The sequence below is a fragment of the Anomaloglossus baeobatrachus genome, chromosome 12, assembly GCF_048569485.1.
Source record: "Anomaloglossus baeobatrachus isolate aAnoBae1 chromosome 12, aAnoBae1.hap1, whole genome shotgun sequence".
Taxonomy (NCBI): Eukaryota; Metazoa; Chordata; class Amphibia; order Anura; family Aromobatidae; genus Anomaloglossus; species Anomaloglossus baeobatrachus.
Window position 1 is genome coordinate 16,728,679 of NC_134364.1, and position 23,714 is coordinate 16,752,392.

The 23,714-nt window shown below is 42.2% G+C and overlaps 1 protein-coding gene across 1 annotated transcript in view; it reads left to right on the forward strand.

The window, feature by feature from the left end:
* LRFN5 (leucine rich repeat and fibronectin type III domain containing 5) overlaps positions 1–23,714 on the forward strand; it is a 246,082-nt gene that overhangs the window by 194,616 nt on the left and 27,752 nt on the right. Inside the window, exon 3 of the mRNA XM_075329521.1 lies at positions 22,881–23,714. This exon is cut by the window's right edge and continues 574 nt beyond it. Coding sequence (XP_075185636.1) covers positions 22,901–23,714 — 814 coding nt within the window. The 5' untranslated portion in view covers positions 22,881–22,900. The remainder of the gene's footprint in view (positions 1–22,880) is intronic.

A 23,714-nucleotide genomic window follows, 5' to 3' on the forward strand; every position in this document is an offset into this window, starting at 1 on the left:
CTGTATACAAATACAGACCCGAGACCAGATCTGTATACAAATACAGACCCAAGACAAAATCTGTATATAAATACAGACCCAAGACCAGATCTGTTTATAAATACAGACCCAAGACCATATCCATATATAAATACAGACCCAAGACCAGATCTGTATATAAATACAGACCCCAGACCAGATCTGTATACAAATACAGACCCGAGACCAGATGTGTATATAAATACGGACCCAAGATCATATCAGTATATAAATACAGACCCAAGACAAAATCTGTATATAAATACATTGCCAAGACCAGATCCGTATATAAATACAGACTCCAGACCAGATCTGTATATAAATACAGACCCAAGACCAGATCCGTATATAAATACAGACCCAAGACCAGATCTGTGTATACAGTAAATACAGACCCAAGACCACATCTGTATATAAATACAGACCCAAGACCAGATCCGTATATAAATACAGACCCCAAACCAGATCCATATATAAATACAGACCCAATACCAGATCCATATATAAATACAGACCCAAGACCAGATTTGTATATAAATACAGACCCAAGACCACATCCATATATAAATACAGACTCCAGACCAGATATGTATATAAATACAGACCCAAGACCAGATCTGTATATAAATACATACCCGAGACCACATCCATATAAATACAGACCCGAGACCAGATACTTTTATAAATACAGACCCGAGACCACATCCATATAAATACAGACCCGAGACCAGATACTTTTATAAATACAGACCCGAGACCACATCCATATAAATACAGACCCAAGACCACATCCATATATAAATACAGATGCAAGACAAGATTTGTATATAAATGTAGACCCCAGACCAGATCCATATATAAATACAGACCCAAGACCACATCCATATATAAATACAGATGCAAGACAAGATTTGTATATTAATGCAGACCACAGACCAGATCCGTATATAAATACAGACCCCAGACCACACATCTGAATAAATTCAGGCACCAAATCAGACCTTCAAATTAATTCAGAACATATTGCAGACCCCAAATTTAATGCAGATCACAGACAAGACCCCTATTATATTTTAGGTCCAAGTCCTAAAGTCAAAATCAATGTAGACTCCAGATGAGACCCTAATTTAGACCACTAAAGCAATCCAAAACCAAAGCTGCAGACCACTAAATTAATGTAAACTTTAGACCAGACCATTAGGTCCAGATCGTAAATTTCTTTAGACTGGAGACAAGACCCTTAAATAAATCAGACCCCAGACCGGATCCAGCTCACTCTGAGGATCCTCTTCATGACACATTGCTACTGTTGGTTCCTGTTGATCTGGCACGTGCTGTGGGCAATTCCCATGAAATTGGACTGAGTTGCAGTACCAGGCACATCCACAACCACATGTGTGGCGCTGTGGTTGACCAGAAGGCTGGTTTCTCATTTAATTGATCAGTTGACCCCTGCAAATCAGACTTTAATGGATAAATCATTAATGCTCCTTGGAAAACTCCTTTAAGCCACAGACTGACTTCTCGGTGCGCCTGTTTTGCAGGGCAATCAGCAGAAGTTTGATAGCAGCTCTGGATGTGACTAGAGAACAATATATCCTGTAGACATCAGTATAGCAGGTTGTTGTTTTCCTACAAATTGAGATATTTGCAGATTTATGGCGAATGCTCCGGTGTAATCTACGCAGCCGTTGTTTACAGGATGTCATTTTGCTAATAGGAACATGTGTGGAAGCGATCCTCAGCTCAGATGCAATTTCACAGTCATCTTCTTTTTCGTAATATTTCCTGCATCAGTGAGAATTGGCCCGAAAAATGGCGAGCGAGCGAATGAGCGAGCGCCTGGTAGCGTCTCTTAAATTACGTTTTATATTAGAGCTTGAAATGAGATGAACATGACTAACCGCAAAAAGAAAATACTCGTCTATAGATCAGTTGACTGATAATTTATGGGATTGCAATATAAGCAATTGTCTGATCTGCACCTAGCAGCCAAATTGCTCCATTTACATGCAGGATTGATCTGAGCAATAGGTGACTGCGGCAGTAATTGCTCTGAGTGAGTAATAAGTGGGTTACAGTGGCATGCAAAAGTTTGTGCACCCCTGGTCAAAATTACTGTTATTGTGAACAGTTAAGCAAGTTGAAGATGAATTGATCTCTAAAAGACAGAAAGTTACAGACAACACATTTACTTTAAATTTTAGGTAAAAAAAAATATATATTTTCATCTTCTACATTTTAAAAATTGCAAAAAGGAAAATGGGCTGGTGCAAAAGTTTGGGCACCCTTAGAGATTTGTGTGCTCAGGTAACTTTGACCAAGGTTTTAAACGTTAATTACCCTGTTAGGGTTATGGCTTGGTCACTATCATCAGGTGATGCAAATTTTACAGCTTTATAAAAACTCAGCCTCCTCTAACCTTGTGCCAAAACCCATCAGTCATGGGTTGTTCTAAGCAGCTGCCTAGCACTCTGAAAATGAAACAGTGGAGGCCTATAAGAAGGCTATAAGAAGATAGATAGACAAGGTCTGGAAGGCCAAACATTTTTGTGAGAGCTGCGGGTAGGATTTCTAAAGAGGGAAATCAAAGCCCCTGCATGACTGCAAAAGACCTTCAGGACGATTCAGCAGACTCTAGAGATGTGGTACCCCTGCACAACTTTGGCCTTCATGGAAGAGTCATCAGAAGAAACCTCTACTGTGTCCTCACAATAAAATTCAGAGTCAGAAGTCTGCAAAAGAACATCTAAACAAACCTGATGCATTGTGGGAACAAATCCTGTGTACCAATGTAGTTAAAATAGAACTCAGGCCACAATAATCAAAGATATGTGTGGAGAAAATAGGATAGAGAATATCAGGAAAGAACTTTAATCAATCACCATTAAGCATGGGGGTGGATCAGTCATGCTTTGGGGTTGTCTTGCAGCACATGGCACATGAACATTTCACGGGTAGAGGAAAGAATGGATTCAATGAAACCTCAACAAATTTATGCAAAAATAACACTGTCTGTAAAAAAGCTGAAGCTGAAAAGAGGAGAAAAGAGGAGGAAAGAGGAGGAAAGAGGAGAAAAGAAGAGGAAAGAGGAGAAAAGAGGAGAAAAGAGGAGGAAAGAGGAGGAAAGAGGAGGAAAGAGGAGGAAAGAGGAGGAAAGAGGATGGTTCTACAAATGGGTAATGATCCTAAACACATGTCAAAATCCATAATAGACAACATCAAAAAGCGTAAGCTGAAGGTTTCACACAGTCCCCTGATCTGAACATCACTGAAAATCTATGGTTAGACCTTAAAAGAGCAGTGCATGCAAGAGGAGTTAGGAATCTCACAGAACTGGAAGATCTCCAAGGGAGAATACACCGTGTGCAGAATTAATAGGCAAGTTGTATTTTAGCGGATTTTTTTTATTATTGCTCAACAATTATGTTCTCAATCAACCCAAAAGACTCATAAATATCAAAGCTTAATATTTTTGGCAGTTGGAGTGGGGTTTTTTTAGACTTGGCTATCTTAGGGGAATCTCTGTTTGTGCAGGTAACTATTACTGTGCAGAATTATTAGGCAACTTAATAAAAACCAAATCTATTCCCATCTCACTTGTTTATATTCCCCAGGTAAACCAATATAACTGCACAAAATGCAGAAATAAACATTTCTGACATGCAAAAACAAAACCCAAAAAAATGAGTGACCAATATCGCCCCCTTTCTTTCTGATGACACTCAGCAGCCGACCATCCATAGATTCTGTCATTGCTTGATCTGTTTATGATCAACATTGCGTGCAGCCCCACCACAGCCTCCAGACACTGCTCCCAGAGGTGGACTGTTTTCCCTCCCTGTAGATCTCACATTTTATGAGGGACCACAGGTTCTCTATGGGGTTCAGATCAGGTGAACAAGGGGGCCATGTCATTATTTTTTCACCTTTTAGACCTTTACTAGCCAGCCACGCTGTGGAGTAGTTGGATGCATGTGATGGTGGATGATGTGATCATGTTTTTCTTGAACGATACCGACTTCTTCCGGTACCACTGCTTGAAGAAGTTGTCTTCCAGAAACTGGCAGTAGGTCTGGGAGTTGATCTTCACTCCATCCTCAACCCGGAAAGGTCCCACAAGTTGATCTTTGATGATCTCAGCCCATACCAGTGCCCACCTCCACCTTGCTGGCGTCTGAGTCGGAGTGGAGCTCTCTGCCCTTTACTGATCCAGCCTCTGGCCCATCCATCTGGCCCATCAAGAGTCACTCTCAGTTCATCAGTCCATAAAACCTGTGAAAAATCAGTCTTAAGATATTTCTTGGCCCAGTCTTGACATTTTATCTTATGTTTCTTGTTCAGAGGTGGTGGTGTTTTCAGCCTTCCTTACCTTGGCCTGTCCCTGAGTATGGCACACCTTGTGCTTTTTGATACTCCAGTAACGTTGCAGCTCTGAAATATGGCCAAACTGGTGGCAAATGGCATCTTGGCAGCTTCACGCTTGATTTTCCTCAATTCATGGGCAGTTATTTTGCGGCTTTTTTGCCCAGCACGCTTCTTGCGACCCTGTTGGCTATTTGCCATGAAACGCTTGATTGTTCGGTGATCACGCTTCAAACGTTTGGCAATTTCAAGACTGCTGCATCCCTCTGCAAGACAGCTCACAATATGGACTTTTCAGAGCCCGTCAAATCTCTCGTCTGACCCATTTTGCCAAAGGAAAGGAAGTTGCCTAATAATTGCGTACCCCTTATATAGGGTGTTGATGTCATTACACCGCACCCCTCCACATTACAGAGATGCACATCACCTGATTTACTTAATTGGTAGTTGGCTCTCAGCCTATACAGCTTGGAGAAGGACGACATGTATAAAAAGTGTCATGTGATCAAAATACTCATTTGCCTAATAATTCTGCACAGTGTATATGAAAATTCCTGAAACAAGAAGGGAAAGACTCTTGGCTGCTACAAAAAGTGTTTACAAGCTGTGAAACTTTCCAAAGTAAAATGTATCATCTTTAACTTTATGCCTTTTAGAGATGATTTCATCTCCTTTTGTGACCCAAAATTTCATCACTCTAGGAGACCTGATGGAGTCTTTAACTCAATGGGTCAAAAAGAAGGAGCGGCACAATGTTAGGTTTAATGTTATTGCTCATCTCTGTGATGTGTTCAATGTTTTAAATTAGATTATATTAAAGATAGGGTGCCCCTTTACTAGCGGCAATAACATACGATAATTAGGGCATGGCCCTTTAAGACCGTATTCAAACAATTGTGATAATTGTTTAAAAATGTTGAGATTTGATTTTGATAAATGACGGCAGCGACAGATACGGCTATTTATATATACACGTGTCCTCCGTGCCGAGGCCGAGTTACATTGGCTGAATGACAAATGGGTCTCGGAGGATTGTGCATGACTCCTGGGAGGGCGACGTGTAGATTGCATTCAATTGTGTCACAAGCCGGAGAAAGCGAGTCGCTGAGTCAATAGTTTTCACATTTTTGTGCCTTCTGGGAAATCTGAATTTTGATTCTAAACTTGGAATTCCCTTTAAATGGGTAAATAATTATATATTTCATACATTACTGACATTAATATAATGGATGTAGAAGAGCTGAAATTATCAACACATCGGCCGCAGACAGCTCTGCTGTACATGTTTCTGCAATAGTAGTGATTTTGCATGAGGACGTTTATTAGGGATGATCAAAACTTTTGAAATTCGAATTGTCAGATTCAACAAATTCTTCCAAATAATTTGATTTACAGTTAAATGTAATTTTACAACATCGCCAATTACCCAGAAAAGAAGTGTGTAAAGTGTGTATGATTCAAACATTATTTCTCTTAGGCATTTGTAATGCAGAACATTGACTCAAACTGACAGTGTCGCTGTCAGAGGTAACATCATCCTTCTGTGACTAAGATGTGTAATTTGCCTCACATTCCATAATCCCCTATGCTTTTTCCCCACTGATTCACTTACCAGAGGCAATAGAGGCCAATTGTTACCAGCGCTTGATAGTACTACCGCTCCCGGATGGCTGGTACCAGTAGTGATGGTGCTTCTGATAGTGTCTCTTACATTTTTGGCAGTGGATATTTTTTTGCTTTTACATTATTCCATCCAATGCTATTGCCACTTTTTCTTTTACTATAAATTTTGTACAAACACTAACATTCACATTCTACAATCATAAGTGCAATTATTTTACCATTGTCAGAAATTCCCGGTAGGTAGGTACATGCACAGAAAGCAAAATGTGGTGGCAGATCGCATTATAGGTGTGGTGTGTGTACTGTTAACAAATTGAACTAGAGAAATAGGAGTTAAAAAAAAAAAATTGTGATGCACACATTATGAGGTAGACAGTGACAGTTGCAGTTCAATTTCTAGATTTTGGGGACTTTTCTTTTCCCCGTTTAACAAATAATTATTCCCTCTTCATAAAAATGGTTTTACAAAAATGCAAAAACTCAGTACAGTCACTTATAACCAGCAAGAACACTGTGAGTGAGTTATGATGTAAAATATTGTGCTGTCTTGCTTCTGCTTTCTAGTGCATTAAGAATGTGTATTTGTAATTCCAATGTAGCAGGACAGATTCAGTTACAAGACATCACTGAGATCAATCACACTGGGTCTGGCACTGCTGCTGCCCCCTCTCTTATCCCTCTGCCCCTTTGTAAATTGAATATATGTATTATTCACAGACTACAACTCTCATCATCTTCACTGCTATAGTTATACATCACATTTCTGTCTGGAATATTTATCCAACTTACTCTTGTTTGGCTGCGCTATACCATGTGAGGTATCTGCAAAGCATTATGTGAAAACCCTCAAAGCCGCACCTGAGTTCATGTCAGCCTGATGCAATTTTTTGCAATGTGTTAAAATTTGGCGATCACTTTGTATGGACTTCCCGGGACGTGTGCATTAAATAAAATATGACTCAAATCCGATTTGCATCAAATTGACTCACTCATCTTGTGTCTACTTTTCCAAAATTGTATGGCGTTACACCCATGTGTCTAAAAAATAAAAATAATGCAGCATTGCAAAACTACCTTCCGGTATCTGCAGCTCCCGTGCTAATTGTGTGCGGTGGCGCACCTGTGATGTGGATTCACTAAGCCATTAACCAAGGCGAGAAGCACGGACCAGAGGCGTTGATGCCACAGAGGTAAAGAGGCCAAATGGCACATGGAAAAGTGAGAATCTGAAGCGGAGCTGAATTTTCAGCAGGGGATGTAGAACAGCAGAGCTGGATCTGTTAGCACATGGCACAGCTGAGCTGCACTCACAGGATGGTAAAGGTCAGTAGTAGTGCACGATATTTGGACCGGCACTACGGAATATGCAGTATTGAGGCAGTGGATGTAAACAGCATCTTGATAAATAAGAGCTGAATATGCAGATTGAACCCTGGAACACATAGCAGAGCTGAGTGTGCAGATGGCACCTTGAAAGAGCAGAGACGTGTAGGCAGACAGGTAGTTTTATGTGGCAAAGATGGGTGTTCAGATATTACCCTGGAACAACAGAGCCAAATAAGTAACAAGCACCTTGATAAAGCAGAGCCGAGTGTGCAGATAGGGCCTTGATACAACGCAAGCACTTTGATACAGCAGAGCTGAGTGTGCAGATAGGACCTTGATACAACGCAAGCACCTTAATACAGCAGAGCCGAGTGTGCAGATAGGACCTTGATACAACGCAAGCACCTTAATACAGCAGAGCCGAGTGTGCAGATAGCAGCTTGGAAATGCAAATGTGTGTTTCTAAGGAGGAACATTGAGAATTGAAGCACAGAACAAAAACAGCAAAGCTGGGTTAGTCATATGGCTAGCTTGGGTCCCGTAACATGGTAGCAAGGTAGAAAACTACCTGAATATTAAGGTGCCCTGCAGCCATCCGTGGCTTGACTGGAGAGGTAGCATAGTACCCCCAGGTGCACTAGAGCAGAGATAGATGGACAATGGGGAAGGGAGACTTGCAGATTGGCATTGGAGCCAGGACAGGTGAGTAACAATGCCCCTCCATGGTTTGTGGCCATAGAAGGTCACAGCGTTTGGCTGCACAGAATGCTCCCTGACTTTCCATCATTCCTGCTGTCAGTATTCATTAGTATAGGTAGCTTTCCTGCTGGATTCATCTCTCTTTTTGGATCCAGCAGGACCTCGCCTTCCACCCTGCTGCTGAGTATCAGTATTCTCTTGGTGCTTATTTACCCCTTCCTTCCTTGGACTGGTGCTGGTGATATTTTCAGTTCCTTGAAGCCCTGGTTGCAAGCAAGTGGCTTGTACTCCTCTGTGGTATCGTTGCTAAATTTCTACGTGAGTCATCTGTAGATAAGTAATTCATGCATTTTCCCCTCGTGTCTTCTTTAGTGTTTAGTGGGGTTGACGAGGAGCTCATCTCCTCCGTTCCCTATTTAGGGCTCAGCATTAGGGATACCTAGGGTCAGGTATCCCGCTCGGCACATAGGTGCGGAATCTATCTACACCTTTGAATGCAATTTTTGAGAGTGCAGTGATTTTTTTCTTTCATATTGAACCTATCTAGATAGGAGAGGGACCCCAGTGACCAGCAGTAGGCTGGTCTTCCCTTTTCCTAGACACAGGGTTTCCCTTCCCTTTCGCTGCTCGTTTGGTGCTTTCTCGTACCTAGCGTGACAAGATGGCTACAGACGTAAAGCACCTCTTTACCCACATTTATGTGTTCCTTTAATCTCATTATCCTGCAAGATAAATCTACAGTAGAACAGGGGGCAGATAAAAGAATGCAGCACATAGCTCTGCATAGGAGCTGTATACCCAAAACGGTAAAGTGTATTTATGAACATGTTTCATTGTAGCTGTAAAGATAATTGATCTACAACACCAAAATAGAGGAAGCAAAGCTTACATTGCCATTTATTCTAGGTATAATTGCACAAATACATCTATGATGTTACCAGCGCTGGTAATAACGAGCACAAATAGTATCATGTTACAACAGGAAACAGAGTAATGTGTGTCCGCAGGCGCCGATCCCGAAGAGACCTAATAAAGCTGTTACAATGATTTCATGCGCTCACCGCCACAAGTTAAACATTTTATTAAAAAGCTTGTACATATGTGGCAGGAATTCCAATGGGCGCCATTTTCGATAATTCATTATTTGTATACCGTGATACTATTGACGATTTGCAGTGACCAGATTTGGTTGCGTTGCTGCTGCGTCTGCGATCTGCAGGGTCTAAAGCCTGCTTAATATTCCAGCATAGTAATCGTTCTTTTGTGCCTGGAGTAATAAATCAGCATTGCATATCAGAGACGCGCTAAAGAAAGAAGATAAGACCGAGTGCAAAAATCTCACCGAAAAAAATTACCCACTCACGCGCTGCATCAATAATCCTACAGATATTTTTTTCTTATGTGTTTAGAGCAGCAATATAGTTTTGCATGCAATTAATAAATTCTAATTATGAATAGTATTTCTTTCTATTTACAAATATCTATAAGAATGTTGCAACTGCTTCTGCCCACTAGATGGCAGTGCAAGGTCTAAGGTCTGTGCAGTGCAAGGAGCAGTGCACTGACATCAGTTACATCTCACTACTTCCAAAACTGTAAATATCTATACACAGACCCCTACTCAACATGAGACAGTGCATGTAGCACATGATAACCAATAATTATTGGTGCCTTCTTATGGCTGGATGTGATCTCAATCTGTCTCTACCAATAATATAGGCTGGATATAGGTTCTGCATTTCTCTCCCAGTAATATAGGCTGGATGTGAGCTCTGTGTGTCTCTCCCAGTAATATAGGCTGGATGTGAGCTCTGTGTATCTCTCCAGTAATATAGGCTGGATGTGAGCTCTGTGTGTCTCTCCCAGTACTATAGACTGGATGTGAGCTCTGTGTATCTCTCCAGTAATATAGGCTGGATGTGAGGTCTGTGTGTCTCTCCCAGTAATATAGTCTGGATGTGAGCTCTGTGTGTCTCTCCCAGTAATATAGGCTGGATGTGAGCTCTGTGTGTCTCTCCCAGTATTATAGGCTGGATGTGAGCTCTGTGTGTCTCTCCCAGTAATAAAGGCTGGATGTGAGGTCTGTGTGTCTCTCCTAGTAATACAGGCTGGATGTGAGGTCTGTGTGTCTCTCCCAGTAATACAGGCTGGATGTGAGGTCTGTGTGTCTCTCCCAGTAATATAGGCTGGATGTGAGGTCTGTGTGTCTCTCCCAGTAATACTGGCTGTATGTGAGGTCTGTGTGTCTCTCCCAGTAATATAGGCTGGATGTGAGGTCTGTGTGTCTCTCCCAGTAATATAGGCTGGATGTGAGGTCTGTGTGTCTCTCCCAGTAATATAGGCTGGATGTGAGGTCTGTGTGTCTCTCCCAGTAATATAAGCTGGATGTGAGCTCTGTGTGTCTCCCAGTAATATAGGCTGGATGTGAGCTCTGTGTCTCTCTCCCAGTAATATAGGCTGGATGTGAGGTCTGTGTATCTCTCCCAGTAATATAGGCTGGATGTGAGCTCTGTGTGTCTCCCAGTAATATAGGCTGGATGTGAGCTCTGTGTGTCTCTCCCAGTAATATAGGCTGGATGTGAGCTCTGTGTATCTCTCCCAGTAATATAGGCTGGATGTGAGGTCTGTGTATCTCTCCCAGTAATATAGGCTGGATGTGAGCTCTGTGTGTCTCTCCCAGTAATATAGGCTGGATGTGAGGTCTGTGTATCTCTCCCAGTAATATAGGCTGGATGTGAGCTCTGTGTGTCTCCCAGTAATATAGGCTGGATGTGAGCTCTGTGTGTCTCTCCCAGTAATATAGGCTGGATGTGAGGTCTGTGTATCTCTCCCAGTAATATAGGCTGGATGTGAGCTCTGTGTCTCTCTCCCAGTAATATAGGCTGGATGTGAGCTCTGTGTCTCTCTCCCAGTAATATAGGCTGGATGTGAGGTCTGTGTATCTCTCCCAGTAATATAGGCTGGATGTGAGCTCTGTGTGTCTCCCAGTAATATAGGCTGGATGTGAGCTCTGTGTGTCTCTCCCAGTAATATAGGCTGGATGTGAGCTCTGTGTATCTCTCCCAGTAATATAGGCTGGATGTGAGGTCTGTGTATCTCTCCCAGTAATATAGGCTGGATGTGAGCTCTGTGTGTCTCCCAGTAATATAGGCTGGATGTGAGCTCTGTGTGTCTCTCCCAGTAATATAGGCTGGATGTGAGGTCTGTGTATCTCTCCCAGTAATATAGGCTGGATGTGAGCTCTGTGTGTCTCCCAGTAATATAGGCTGGATGTGAGCTCTGTGTGTCTCTCCCAGTAATATAGGCTGGATGTGAGGTCTGTGTATCTCTCCCAGTAATATAGGCTGGATGTGAGCTCTGTGTCTCTCTCCCAGTAATATAGGCTGGATGTGAGGTCTGTGTATCTCTCCCAGTAATATAGGCTGGATGTGAGCTCTGTGTGTCTCCCAGTAATATAGGCTGGATGTGAGCTCTGTGTGTCTCTCCCAGTAATATAGGCTGGATGTGAGCTCTGTGTATCTCTCCCAGTAATATAGGCTGGATGTGAGCTCTGTGTCTCTCTCCCAGTAATATAGGCTGGATGTGAGGTCTGTGTATCTCTCCCAGTAATATAGGCTGGATGTGAGCTCTGTGTGTCTCCCAGTAATATAGGCTGGATGTGAGCTCTGTGTGTCTCTCCCAGTAATATAGGCTGGATGTGAGCTCTGTGTATCTCTCCCAGTAATATAGGCTGGATGTGAGGTCTGTGTATCTCTCCCAGTAATATAGGCTGGATGTGAGCTCTGTGTGTCTCCCAGTAATATAGGCTGGATGTGAGCTCTGTGTGTCTCTCCCAGTAATATAGGCTGGATGTGAGCTCTGTGTATCTCTCCCAGTAATATAGGCTGGATGTGAGCTCTGTGTGTCTCCCAGTAATATAGGCTGGATGTGAGCTCTGTGTGTCTCTCCCAGTAATATAGGCTGGATGTGAGGTCTGTGTATCTCTCCCAGTAATATAGGCTGGATGTGAGCTCTGTGTCTCTCTCCCAGTAATATAGGCTGGATGTGAGGTCTGTGTATCTCTCCCAGTAATATAGGCTGGATGTGAGCTCTGTGTGTCTCCCAGTAATATAGGCTGGATGTGAGCTCTGTGTGTCTCTCCCAGTAATATAGGCTGGATGTGAGCTCTGTGTATCTCTCCCAGTAATATAGGCTGGATGTGAGGTCTGTGTATCTCTCCCAGTAATATAGGCTGGATGTGAGCTCTGTGTGTCTCCCAGTAATATAGGCTGGATGTGAGCTCTGTGTGTCTCTCCCAGTAATATAGGCTGGATGTGAGGTCTGTGTATCTCTCCCAGTAATATAGGCTGGATGTGAGCTCTGTGTGTCTCCCAGTAATATAGGCTGGATGTGAGCTCTGTGTGTCTCCCAGTAATATAGGCTGGATGTGAAGTCTGTGTATCTCTCCCAGTTATATAGGCTGGATGTGAGCTCTGTGTGTCTCCCAGTAATATAGGCTGGATGTGAGCTCTGTGTGTCTCTCCCAGTAATATAGGCTGGATGTGAGCTCTGTGTATCTCTCCCAGTAATATAGGCTGGATGTGAGCTCTGTGTGTCTCCCAGTAATATAGGCTGGATGTGAGCTCTGTGTGTCTCTCCCAGTAATATAGGCTGGATGTGAGCTCTGTGTATCTCTCCCAGTAATATAGGCTGGATGTGAGCTCTGTGTGTCTCCCAGTAATATAGGCTGGATGTGAAGTCTGTGTATCTCTCCCAGTTATATAGGCTGGATGTGAGCTCTGTGTGTCTCCCAGTAATATAGGCTGGATGTAAGCTCTGTGTGTCTCTCCCAGTAATATAGGCTGGATGTGAGGTCTGTGTATCTCTCCCAGTAATATAGGCTGGATGTGAGCTCTGTGTGTCTCTCCCAGTAATATAGGCTGGATGTGAGTTCTGTGTGTCTCTCCCAGTAATATAGGCTGGATGTGAGGTCTGTGTGTCTCTCCCAGTAATATAGGCTAACTATATCCCAGTAATCAGTGGGAGAGATCTTATGCTTAAATTTCCCCTGCAGCAGTCACTACAGGAGCATTAGAAGTAAGCTTAGAAATATAATACATGGGTGTAATGTTTTTTTCTAGGGTAAGAGATACACTTACTAGTTGCTTTCCAGTTTAGTTGATTGGGTGGAGCTGGGTGATAGAGGGGTCTTACATGGGCGCTCATCTCTATGATGGACACTTGCCTTAATTGGCTTTATGGAATTCCAGTTGTCTTCAAGCTACTAAATAACTCAATAATATAACATTATATGAGGCTTAACATTTTTTTAATTTAAATTAATGATAATGATAAATAATAATAGTTTGCAATTGTCTACGTCGTGTTGATAAAACCAATTTGTAAGTTGGTGACTTCTGTGACATTTGGAAATCTGTTTGACTATAATTATTCGTAGCAGATTCTTAATAATTGGCTTCAATTAAAAATTCTGAGTGAAACGCAGACCGGCTGTGAGCGAGCAGTTCCTATGAATCCGCCGTGTTACCATGGAGAAAAGTTTTCAATAGATAATACTTTAAACCCGGTCTAAAAGCTTCCACGGAAGAAGAAAGCAGAATAATCAGGGGGGTTTATATGTGCGATATTATTATATCCTGATAGGTAATGTGTGTCTAGCAAAAATGTCAACAAAGAAATATATAGATAAGAAGAGGAATATGAAGTTTATAAGTAATGATGCAGCAAAGAAAATATTTTTAAAATTAAATTAGTCTAGTATTCTAATATATTCTAATGTGCTCCCTGTATACAGAGATACATGATAAGATCCTGTCTGCAGCCACCACTAGGGGGAGCTCCCTGTATACAGAGATACATGATAAGATCCTGTCTGCAGCCACCACTAGGGGGAGCTCCCTGTATACAGAGATACATGATAAGATTCTGTCTGCAGCCACCACTAGGGGGATCTCCCTGTATACAGAGATACATGATAAGATCCTGTCTGCAGTCACCACTAGGGGGAGCTCCCTGTATACAGAGATACATGATAAAATTCTGTCTGCAGTCACCACTAGGGGGAGCTCCCTGTATACAGAGATACATGATAAGATCCTGTCTGCAGCCACCACTAGGGGGAGCTCCCTGTATACAGAGATACATGATAAGATTCTGTCTGCAGCCACCACTAGGGGGAGCTCCCTGTATACAGAGATACATGATAAGATTCTGTCTGCAGTCACCACTAGGGGGAGCTCCCTGTATACAGAGATACATGATAAGATCCTGTCTGCAGCCACCACTAGGGGGAGCTCCCTGTATACAGAAATACATGATAAGATCCTGTCTGCAGCCACCACTAGGGGGAGCTCCCTGTATACAGAGATACATGATAAGATCCTGTCTGCAGTCACCACTAGGGGGAGCTCCCTCTATACAGAGATACATGATAAGATCCTGTCTGCAGCCACCACTAGGGGGAGCTCCCTGTATACAGAGATACATGATAAGATCCTATCTGCAGTCACCACTAGGGGGAGCTCCCTGTATACAGAGATACATGATAAGATTCTGTCTGCAGCCACCACTAGGGGGATCTCCCTGTTTACAGAGATACATGATAAGATCCTGTCTGCAGTCACCACTAGGGGGAGCTCCCTGTATACAGAGATACATGATAAGATTCTGTCTGCAGCCACCACTAGGGGGAGCTCCCTGTATACAGAGATACATGATAAGATCCTGTCTGCAGTCACCACTAGGGGGAGCTCCCTGTATACAGAGATACATGGTAAGATCCTGTCTGCAGTCACCACTTGGGGGAGCTCCCTGTATACAGAGATACATGATAAGATCCTGTCTGCAGCCACCACTAGGGGGAGCTCCCTGTATACAGAAATACATGATAAGATTCTGTCTGCAGTCACTACTAGGGGGAGCTCCCTGTATACAGAGATACATAAGATAAGATTCTGTCTGCAGCCACCACTAGGGGGAGCTCCCTCTATACAGAGATACATGATAGGATTCTGTCTGCATTCACAACTAGGGGGAGCTCCCTGTATACAGAGATGCATAATAAGATTCTGTCTGCAGCCACCACTAGGTGTACTACCCGGCTTCGCTTGGGTTAATAACTGTTGTTAACAAAATAGAATGTATTAACATTCCCAGGATAGAATGTATAAATAGCATGTATTAACGCCTGGGATAGTAACTGTCTCTCTGTTTCTCTCCCATTCTCTGTCTGTCTCTCCCTCTGTATATATCTCTCTGTCTCTCTCTCTATCTCTTTGTCTGTCTGTCTCTTTCCCTGTCTGTCTCTGACTGTCTCTGTCTCTTTCTCCGTCTGTCTCAATCTCTTTCCCTGTCTGTCTATCTATCTCTTTCCCTGTCTGTCTATCTATCTCTGTCACTTTCCCTATCTGTCTCTTTCCCTGTCTGTCTCTTTCCCTCTCTTTCCCTGTCTGTCTCTTCCCCTCTTTCCCTCTGTCTCTTTCCGTCTGTCTCTTTGTCTGTCTCTTACCCTGTCTATCTCTTTCCCTTTCTTTCCCTGTCTGTCTTTTTCTCTGTCTGTCTCTGTCTCTTTGTGTCTGTCTCTTTCCCTGTCAGTCTGTCTCTTTGTCTTTGTCTGTCTTTTTGTGTCTGTTTCTTACCCTGTCTGTGTCTGCCTCTTTCCCTGTCTGTGTCTGTCTCTTTCCCTGGCTGCATTGTGACATGCCAACATTCCATATAAGGGCGTGGCTGCGCATGCTTCTGAAGTTCTGGCTGCACTCTGGCTCCCAGCTCTATTCGCTTTAATGGAGGCAGGTTTTTTGGTGAATAACTGTAAAGCGCGGGGTTAAAATTTCCCCTCAAAACATAGCCTATGATGCTCTCGGGGTCCAAAAGTGTGAGTGTTCAAAATTTTGTGGCTGTAGCTGCGACGGTGCAGATGCCAATCCTGGACATACACACACACATACACACACACATACACACATTCAGCTTTATATATTAGACTAGCTGTACTCTCCGGCTTCGCCCTGGTTAATAACTGCTGTTAACAAAATAGAATGTTTTAACAAAAATGTATTCTGCACACAAACACCACAAAACAAATAGATATAAATGTAATTATAATGTCTGTCTCCCCCTCTGTATATATCTCTCTGTCTCTCTCTATCTCTTTGTCTGTCTGTCTCTTTCCCTGTCTGTCTCTGACTGTCTCTGTCTCTTTCTCAGTCTGTCCCAATCTCTTTCCCTGTCTATCTCTGTCACTTTCCCTGTCTGTCTCTTTCCCTGTCTGTCTCTTTCCCTCTCTTTCCCTGTCTGTCTCTTTCCCTCATTCTCTTTCCCTGTGTGTCTCTTTGTCTGTCTCTTTATATGTCTTTGTCTGTCTCTTACCCTGTCTGTCTCTTTCCCTCTCTTTCCCTGTCTGATTGTTTCCCTGTGTATGTCTCTGTCTCTTTGTCTGTGTCTGTCTCTTACCCTGTCTGTCTCTTTCCCTCTCTTTCCCTGTCTGTCGCTTTCCCTGTCAGTCTGTCTCTTTGGTTTCTTACCCTGTCTGTGTCTGTCTCTTTCCCTGTCTGTGTCTCTTTCCCTGGCTGCATTGTGACACGCCAACATTCCATATAAGGGTGTGGCTGGCATTCTTCTGAAGTTCTGGCTGCACTGTGGCTCCCAGCACCATTCGCTTTAATGGAGGCAGGTTTTTTGGTGATTAACTGTCAAGCGCAGGGTTAAAATTTCCCCTCAAAACATAGCCTATGACGCTCTCGGGGTCCAGAAGTGTGAGTGTGCAAAATTTTGTGGCTTTAGCTGCGACGGTGCAGATGCCAATCCTGGACATACACACATACATATACACACACATACACATATTCAGCTTTATATATTAGACTAGCTGTACTACCCGGCTTTGCCCGGGTTAATAACTGCTGTTAACAAAATAGAATGTATTAACAAAAATGTATTCTGCACTCAAAAACCCCAAAACAAATAGATATAAACGTAATTATGTCTGTCTCCCCCTCTGTATATATCTCTGTCTCTCTCTCTATCTCTTTGTCTGTCTGTCTCTTTCCCTGTCTGTCTCTGACTGTCTCTGTCTCTTTCTCAGACAAAAAAAAAACGTGTGAACAGGTGCATAACTGAACATGACATAAAATACAAAAAAACAGTTTGCACTCTGATAATGCTAAAGTATGGAAACCATGAATATGTGAACATGGACCTGCATTACTGCTAAGGAAAATCCTTTTGTATTTTATGTCATGTTCAGTTATGCACCTGTTCACACGTCAGGTCGAGGAGTGCAGTCAGTCTTTTTTGTCTATATGAAGAGGGTCATACCTTCTGACCGTGCACCCTTCCCCCAGTTGCCACAGGTAATCTTATCCTATATAGCAGGTTCCTACTTGCCCATACACAGGAGGTTTTTAACCTAGAGAGAGGCTTCAGCATAGCGACAGGGACCCAGTTACGAGATATGCCGTGAAGGGGCAACTGGGCAGATATACAAATGGCCATTTATATATGCTAAATATCTCATTTTTCTCAGATTTTCCTTAGCAGTAATGCAGGTCCATGTTCACATATTCATGGTTTCCATACTTTAGCATTATCAGAGTGCAAACTGTTTTTCTGTCTCTTTCTCAGTCTGCAAAATTTTGTGGCTGTAGCTGCGACGCTGCAGATGCCAATCTCGGACATACACACACACACACACACACACACACACACACACATATACACACACACACACACACACACACACACACACACATATACACACACACACACACACACACACACACACATACACACACACACACACACACACACACACATATACACACACACACACACACACACACACACACATATACACACACACACACACACACACACACACATATACACACACACACACACACACACACACATATACACACACACACATATACACACACACACACACATACACACACACACACACACACACACACACACACACACATATACACACACACACATATACACACACACACACACACACACACACACACACACATATACACACACACACATATACACACACACACACACACACACACACACACACATATACACACACACACACACACACACATTCATACATTCAGCTTTATATATTAGATCGTTTATTTTTAAAATGTGCTCCTGGAAAATATCCGTATTACAACTATTTTCACACTTTTCAAACCATGTCAAATTATCCTTAATTTGTGCAAATTATTTTCTTTCTTCATAGACAAGTTCTTCATCTGGACAAAGTACCGTAACTGAGCCTTTACTGTGAATTTTGACCTGTTAAAATGTATCAAAACTTTTCCGAGGGTAACTTTCTTTTCCTGGCAGTGTCTCTGGTGGACGCCTCACAACATAATTGTACCCCATTAGTAATAATGAGTTAATTGACTTGGACAGCTACCCCGCGGGCCCGGCTTTCAGACGCACTCCCGGTAATGTTTATCTACGGTTCTAACCCATAATTTCTCTTTATGTGATGTTGCGTTTTGGCACAGTTTCGCGAGACGTTGTTTCACTTATTATTTACCTTGTCAAAGTTGTTGCTCATAAGCTGGCTGGCAAAAAAAATATAACAAGGGTTGAAAAACTAAGAGCATTCAATCTGATGTCACCAAACTTTGAAATCTTAGAAAATAAGCATGTAATATAATTATAGAAGTCAAAGGCAGAGACGTCAAAAATCATCACCCATAACAGCAACTGAAACGAGAACCTGCCCACCACCAGATGCTTGCCCTGCGTTTGATCTCTCTGAACGAGCACTTTGTATATACAGCAATAAAAAATAATAAGGGTCTTCCTCCGCTCCTAAAAATTAGATGATTACCAGGTAGAAGGAGCGAGCAGAACCTGCCGGGTCTTAGGAGAACCAGATCTCCTCTGCAGTCAGTGACCCCTCAAAGAGCTCTAATGAGGACAGCAAAGTGCGCCAGAAAAAAAAGAAAAAATATAGAACTTATTGCAACAAGGTCAAATGTGTTTGAGTTTTCTTTTGTAGTTTTTTTTTAAAAAAAAGTTCAAGAAATGTGCAAAACAGACACTTCTTTAACTTTTTTTTAATAAACATTTACTTTTCCACCCAATTTTTGGGGAATAAATTATGAAATGGTATTAAAATAAGACACCACTCATGAAGAGGCTTCCTTCTGGGATGACAACCATGCAGAGCAATGTGATGCAGTGTGCGGCATATGACAGTCGGACCCTCCACCCCTGTAATCTTCACAGCATGCAGTGTATGGACTGAGCGCTGATAGGCGGACCCCCCACCTCTGTAACCTCTGCAGTGAGCAGCATATGGTCTGAGCACTGACAAGAAGACCCCCCACCCCTGTAACCTCTGCAGTGTGTGGTGTATGGTCTGAGCACTGACAGGCGGACCCCCGCACCCCTGTAACCTCTGCAGTGTTCGGTGTATGGTCTGAGCACTGACAGGTGGACCCCAACCTCTGTAACCTCTGCAGTGTGTGGTGTATGGTCTGAGCACTGACAGGTGGACCCCAACCCTTGTAACCTCTGCAGTGTGTGGTGTATGGTCTGAGCAGTGACAGGCGGACCCCCCACCCCTGTAACCTCTGCAGTGTGTGGTGTATGGTCTGAGCACTGACAGGTGGACCCCAACCCTTGTAACCTCTGCAGTGTGTGGTGTATGGTCTGAGCAGTGACAGGTGGACCCTACACCCCTGTAACCTCTGCAGTGTGTGGTGTATGGTCTGAGCAGTGGCAGGTGGACCCCAACCCCTGTAACCTCTGCAGTGTGCGGCGTATGGTCTGAGCACTGACAGGTGGACCCCAACTCCTGTAACCTCTGCAGTGTGTGGTGTATGGTCTGAGCACTGACAGGCGGACCCCACACCCCTGTAACCTCTGCATGTGTGGTGTATAGTCTGAGCACTGACAGGCGGACCCCCGCACCCCTGTAACCTCTGCAGTGTGCGGTGTATGGTCTGAGCACTGACAGGCGGACCCCCCCACCCCTGTGACCTCTGCAGTGTGCGGTGTATGGTCTGAGCACTGACAGGTGGACCCCCCACCCCTGTAACCTCTGCAGTGTGCAGTGTATGGTCTGAGCACTGACAGGTGGACCCCCCCACCCCTGTGACCTCTGCAGTGTGCGGTGTATGGTCTGAGCACTGACAGGTGGACCCCCCACCCCTGTAACATCTGCAGTGTGCAGTGTAAGGTCTGAGCACTGACAGGTGGACCCCCCATCCCTGTAACCTCTGCAGTGTGTGGTGTATGGTCTGAGCACTGACAGGCAGACCCCCCACCCCTGTAACCTCTGCAGTGTGCGCGTATGGTCTGACCACTGACTACCTCTGGATATGACGCTGAGCACATGCAATCATCTTCTGTGGCCGACAATGGCGAGGCCTGTTCTGAGTGCATCTGTCTGGTTAAACCACTGTATGGTCTTGACCACCATACTGCAGCTCGGGTTAAAGGTGTTGCCAATCTTCTTATAGCCTTGGCCATCTTTATGTAAAGCAGCAATTTTGCCCATGCCCCTGCGCTCCAAAATGATACTGCCCAGTAGTAATTGAGCAAAGGTTACCTTCAACCAACTATGGTAGGTGTTTATCATAAAGGTTATTCTCGAGCGTTTGCTATTTTCCTCATTCTATGGTATACGCACAGTTAGTTGAATGGAAAATTTACACTATTATCACCAGGAGTTGTAACTTTGGCACAAAGGCTTAGAGAAAAAAAAGTATAAAAGATGTTCTAGAACCAGTAGAACAATGGTCATTGGAGGAAACACACTTTAAATTGAAAATCCAATAAATAGTTCACTTTAATAAATAAATTGAGTAAATGGCATAAAAAAAATCAGGAGTTGATGTGATTTAAGTAAGGAATGATTGTTTCATTAACAGGGAGTGATGTCTAACGAGTTTTATTAAATTTGTTTACAATTTTTCTTTAAAAGTTTGTAAAAAATGTGATAACAATTGGGTTAGAGACATTGGGAAAAAAAAGAGGATTGATGTTGTATAAGTAAGGAAGGGCTGTTTTATTATCAAGGAAATATGTTTAACAAGTTTTTATTAAATTTGTTTAAAATTATTTTTGGGGTTTATTTTTTACATTTTGAAAAATTGTATATAATTTGAGTAAATGGCATGGGAGAAACATTCAAGAGAGTATGTGATATAAGTAAAGATATGTTGTTTCATTAGCAAGAATTGATACTTACTATGTTTTTGTTATTAATACTAATTAGAATTAATGTACATTAATTGTTTGCTTATAATTTTGTGGAAAATTTGATAAAAAAATGTAGGAAATTGGATATGAAAAAGAATCATGATGTGTAAATCTGTAATTGTTTCTTTAATATGGAGGGAACTTTTAACAAGTTTTTATTAATTATAGTTAGAATTTTTCTCATTTTTTTTAATCAAGTTTATAAAAAATTCAATTTTGTAAAAAGTTGGGGAAAGTCATAAGCAAAAGGTTTGGGGGTGATGTAATATATGTAAGTATATGATTGTTTAATTAACGATGAGAGATATCATGCAAGTTTTTTATTAAATTTGATTCGTTGTTGCCAATTTTACAATTTTTAGAAAATTTAATAAAGCTAAATAAATAATTTTAATACATTTAAGTCAACTTTTATTATTATTAATAATAATAATAATAATAATAATAATAATAATAATAATAAAGAATTGTAAAAAGATAAGGGAGTTGATGTATTATGAGTAAGGATTCTTTCATTAACAAGTTTATAAAAAATGAAATTGTTCTTGATAAGTTTGAACATTTTAGAAAATTTGCTAAAAATTTTTGAAAAAGCACGGGAAACAGCTTTGTGGCTGGATGTGGTATAAATAGGAATATGATTGTTTAATTTGCATGTAAGGATATTTCACAATTTTTTATTTCTTTTTTTAAAAAATAATGTTGACTAGAATCACTCTTATTGGTTTCTGCAAATTTTGGAAATTGGAGTAAAAATTTGGGGAAAATGCACAAAAGATAGAATCTATAATTTTAAGTAAGGATGTGATTGTTTCAATTAGGCCCCATTCACACGTCTGTGATTTCAGTACCGGAGACACAGACATATGCAGACCCATTAAAATCAATGGGTCTGCGCACACGCGTGTCCATGTGTTCCACACGGAGAGAAGTTTATTTTTTTCCGGCAGCACTAATGTCACATGATAAGTGTAACACGTACTGGAGAAAACAGGTGTCTTTGAAATAAAATGATTTACTATACTCACCTGTCTCCAGCGCTGCTGTCAGTTGCTTCCAGGCCGGCTCATTATGCTCATGAATATTCATTGCACCACAGATCCGGAAGCAGCAGCGTTGGAGACAGCAGTATCGGGGACAGGTGCATAAAAAGTTCCTGTTCTCCGATAGCACACATAGAACACACATGTACCAAATCACGGCACACGTATGGCAATGCTCACCTTCAACACGGACCATGAAAAATGTGCATTTTTATCACAGACGTGTGAAGGGGGCCTAACAGGGAGGCATATCTAATAAGTATAACTAAATTTCATTAAAATTGGTCTCGTTTTTTAAAATGTTAAAATTTAATTTAAAAAATTGGGAAAATGCATTGGAAAAATATTTGGGGGTTAATGCGATATATGTAGGGATCTGAGTATTTTTCAGGGGAGGATGTTTAATAAAAATAATGGCTACCGCTCTTTGGTTTTGTTGTATTGTGGATCTCAGCTGTTCAGCACAAAGGCTTTTAAATTTTTACAAATTTTTGAAAAAAAAAAAAAAATAAAAATGTGTAAAGTCCATGACACTAATGGTGGCTCTCTCTGTTTTTCTTGCAGGCTTTTTAACCTGATCTACAATGGAAAAACTGTTTGGTTATCTGTTGTTCATTGGCATGGCGGTGAGAGCTGAGATCTGTCCTAAGCGCTGTGCCTGTCAAAACCTATCTCCAAATCTCGCAACTTTGTGCGATAAGAAGGGGTTGCTCTTCATCCCACCAAACATCAACCGAAAGACTGTAGAGTTAAGGCTAGCGGATAACTTCGTCACCAGTATAAAACGGAAAGATTTCGCAAATATGACAAGCCTGGTGGAACTGACTCTGTCCAGGAATACAATAAGCTACATCACACCTCAAGCATTCGCCGATTTGCGCAATTTAAGAGCATTGCATTTAAACAGCAATCGATTGACTAAAGTCACCAATGACATCTTTACCGGGCTGTCCAATCTCCACCATTTGATACTTAATAACAACCAGCTGATATTAATTTCACCCACCGCCTTTGATGACGTTTTAGCCCTGGAGGAACTTGACCTATCGTACAATAACTTGGAAACCATTCCTTGGGAAGCGGTGGAAAAAATGATCAGCTTGCACACGCTTAGTCTAGATCATAACATGATCGAACACATCCCAAAGGGAACTTTTTCCCACCTGCACAAACTAAATAGATTAGATGTAACATCCAATAAACTGCAAAAATTACCACCAGACCCTCTGTTTCAGAGAGCCCAGGTGCTAGCAACCTCAGGGATGATAAGCCCCTCAACATTCGCGTTAAGTTTTGGTGGAAACCCTTTACATTGTAATTGTGAGTTACTATGGCTAAGGCGCCTGCTAAGAGAGGATGATTTGGAAACATGTGCGTCACCACCTCTTCTTTCGGGGC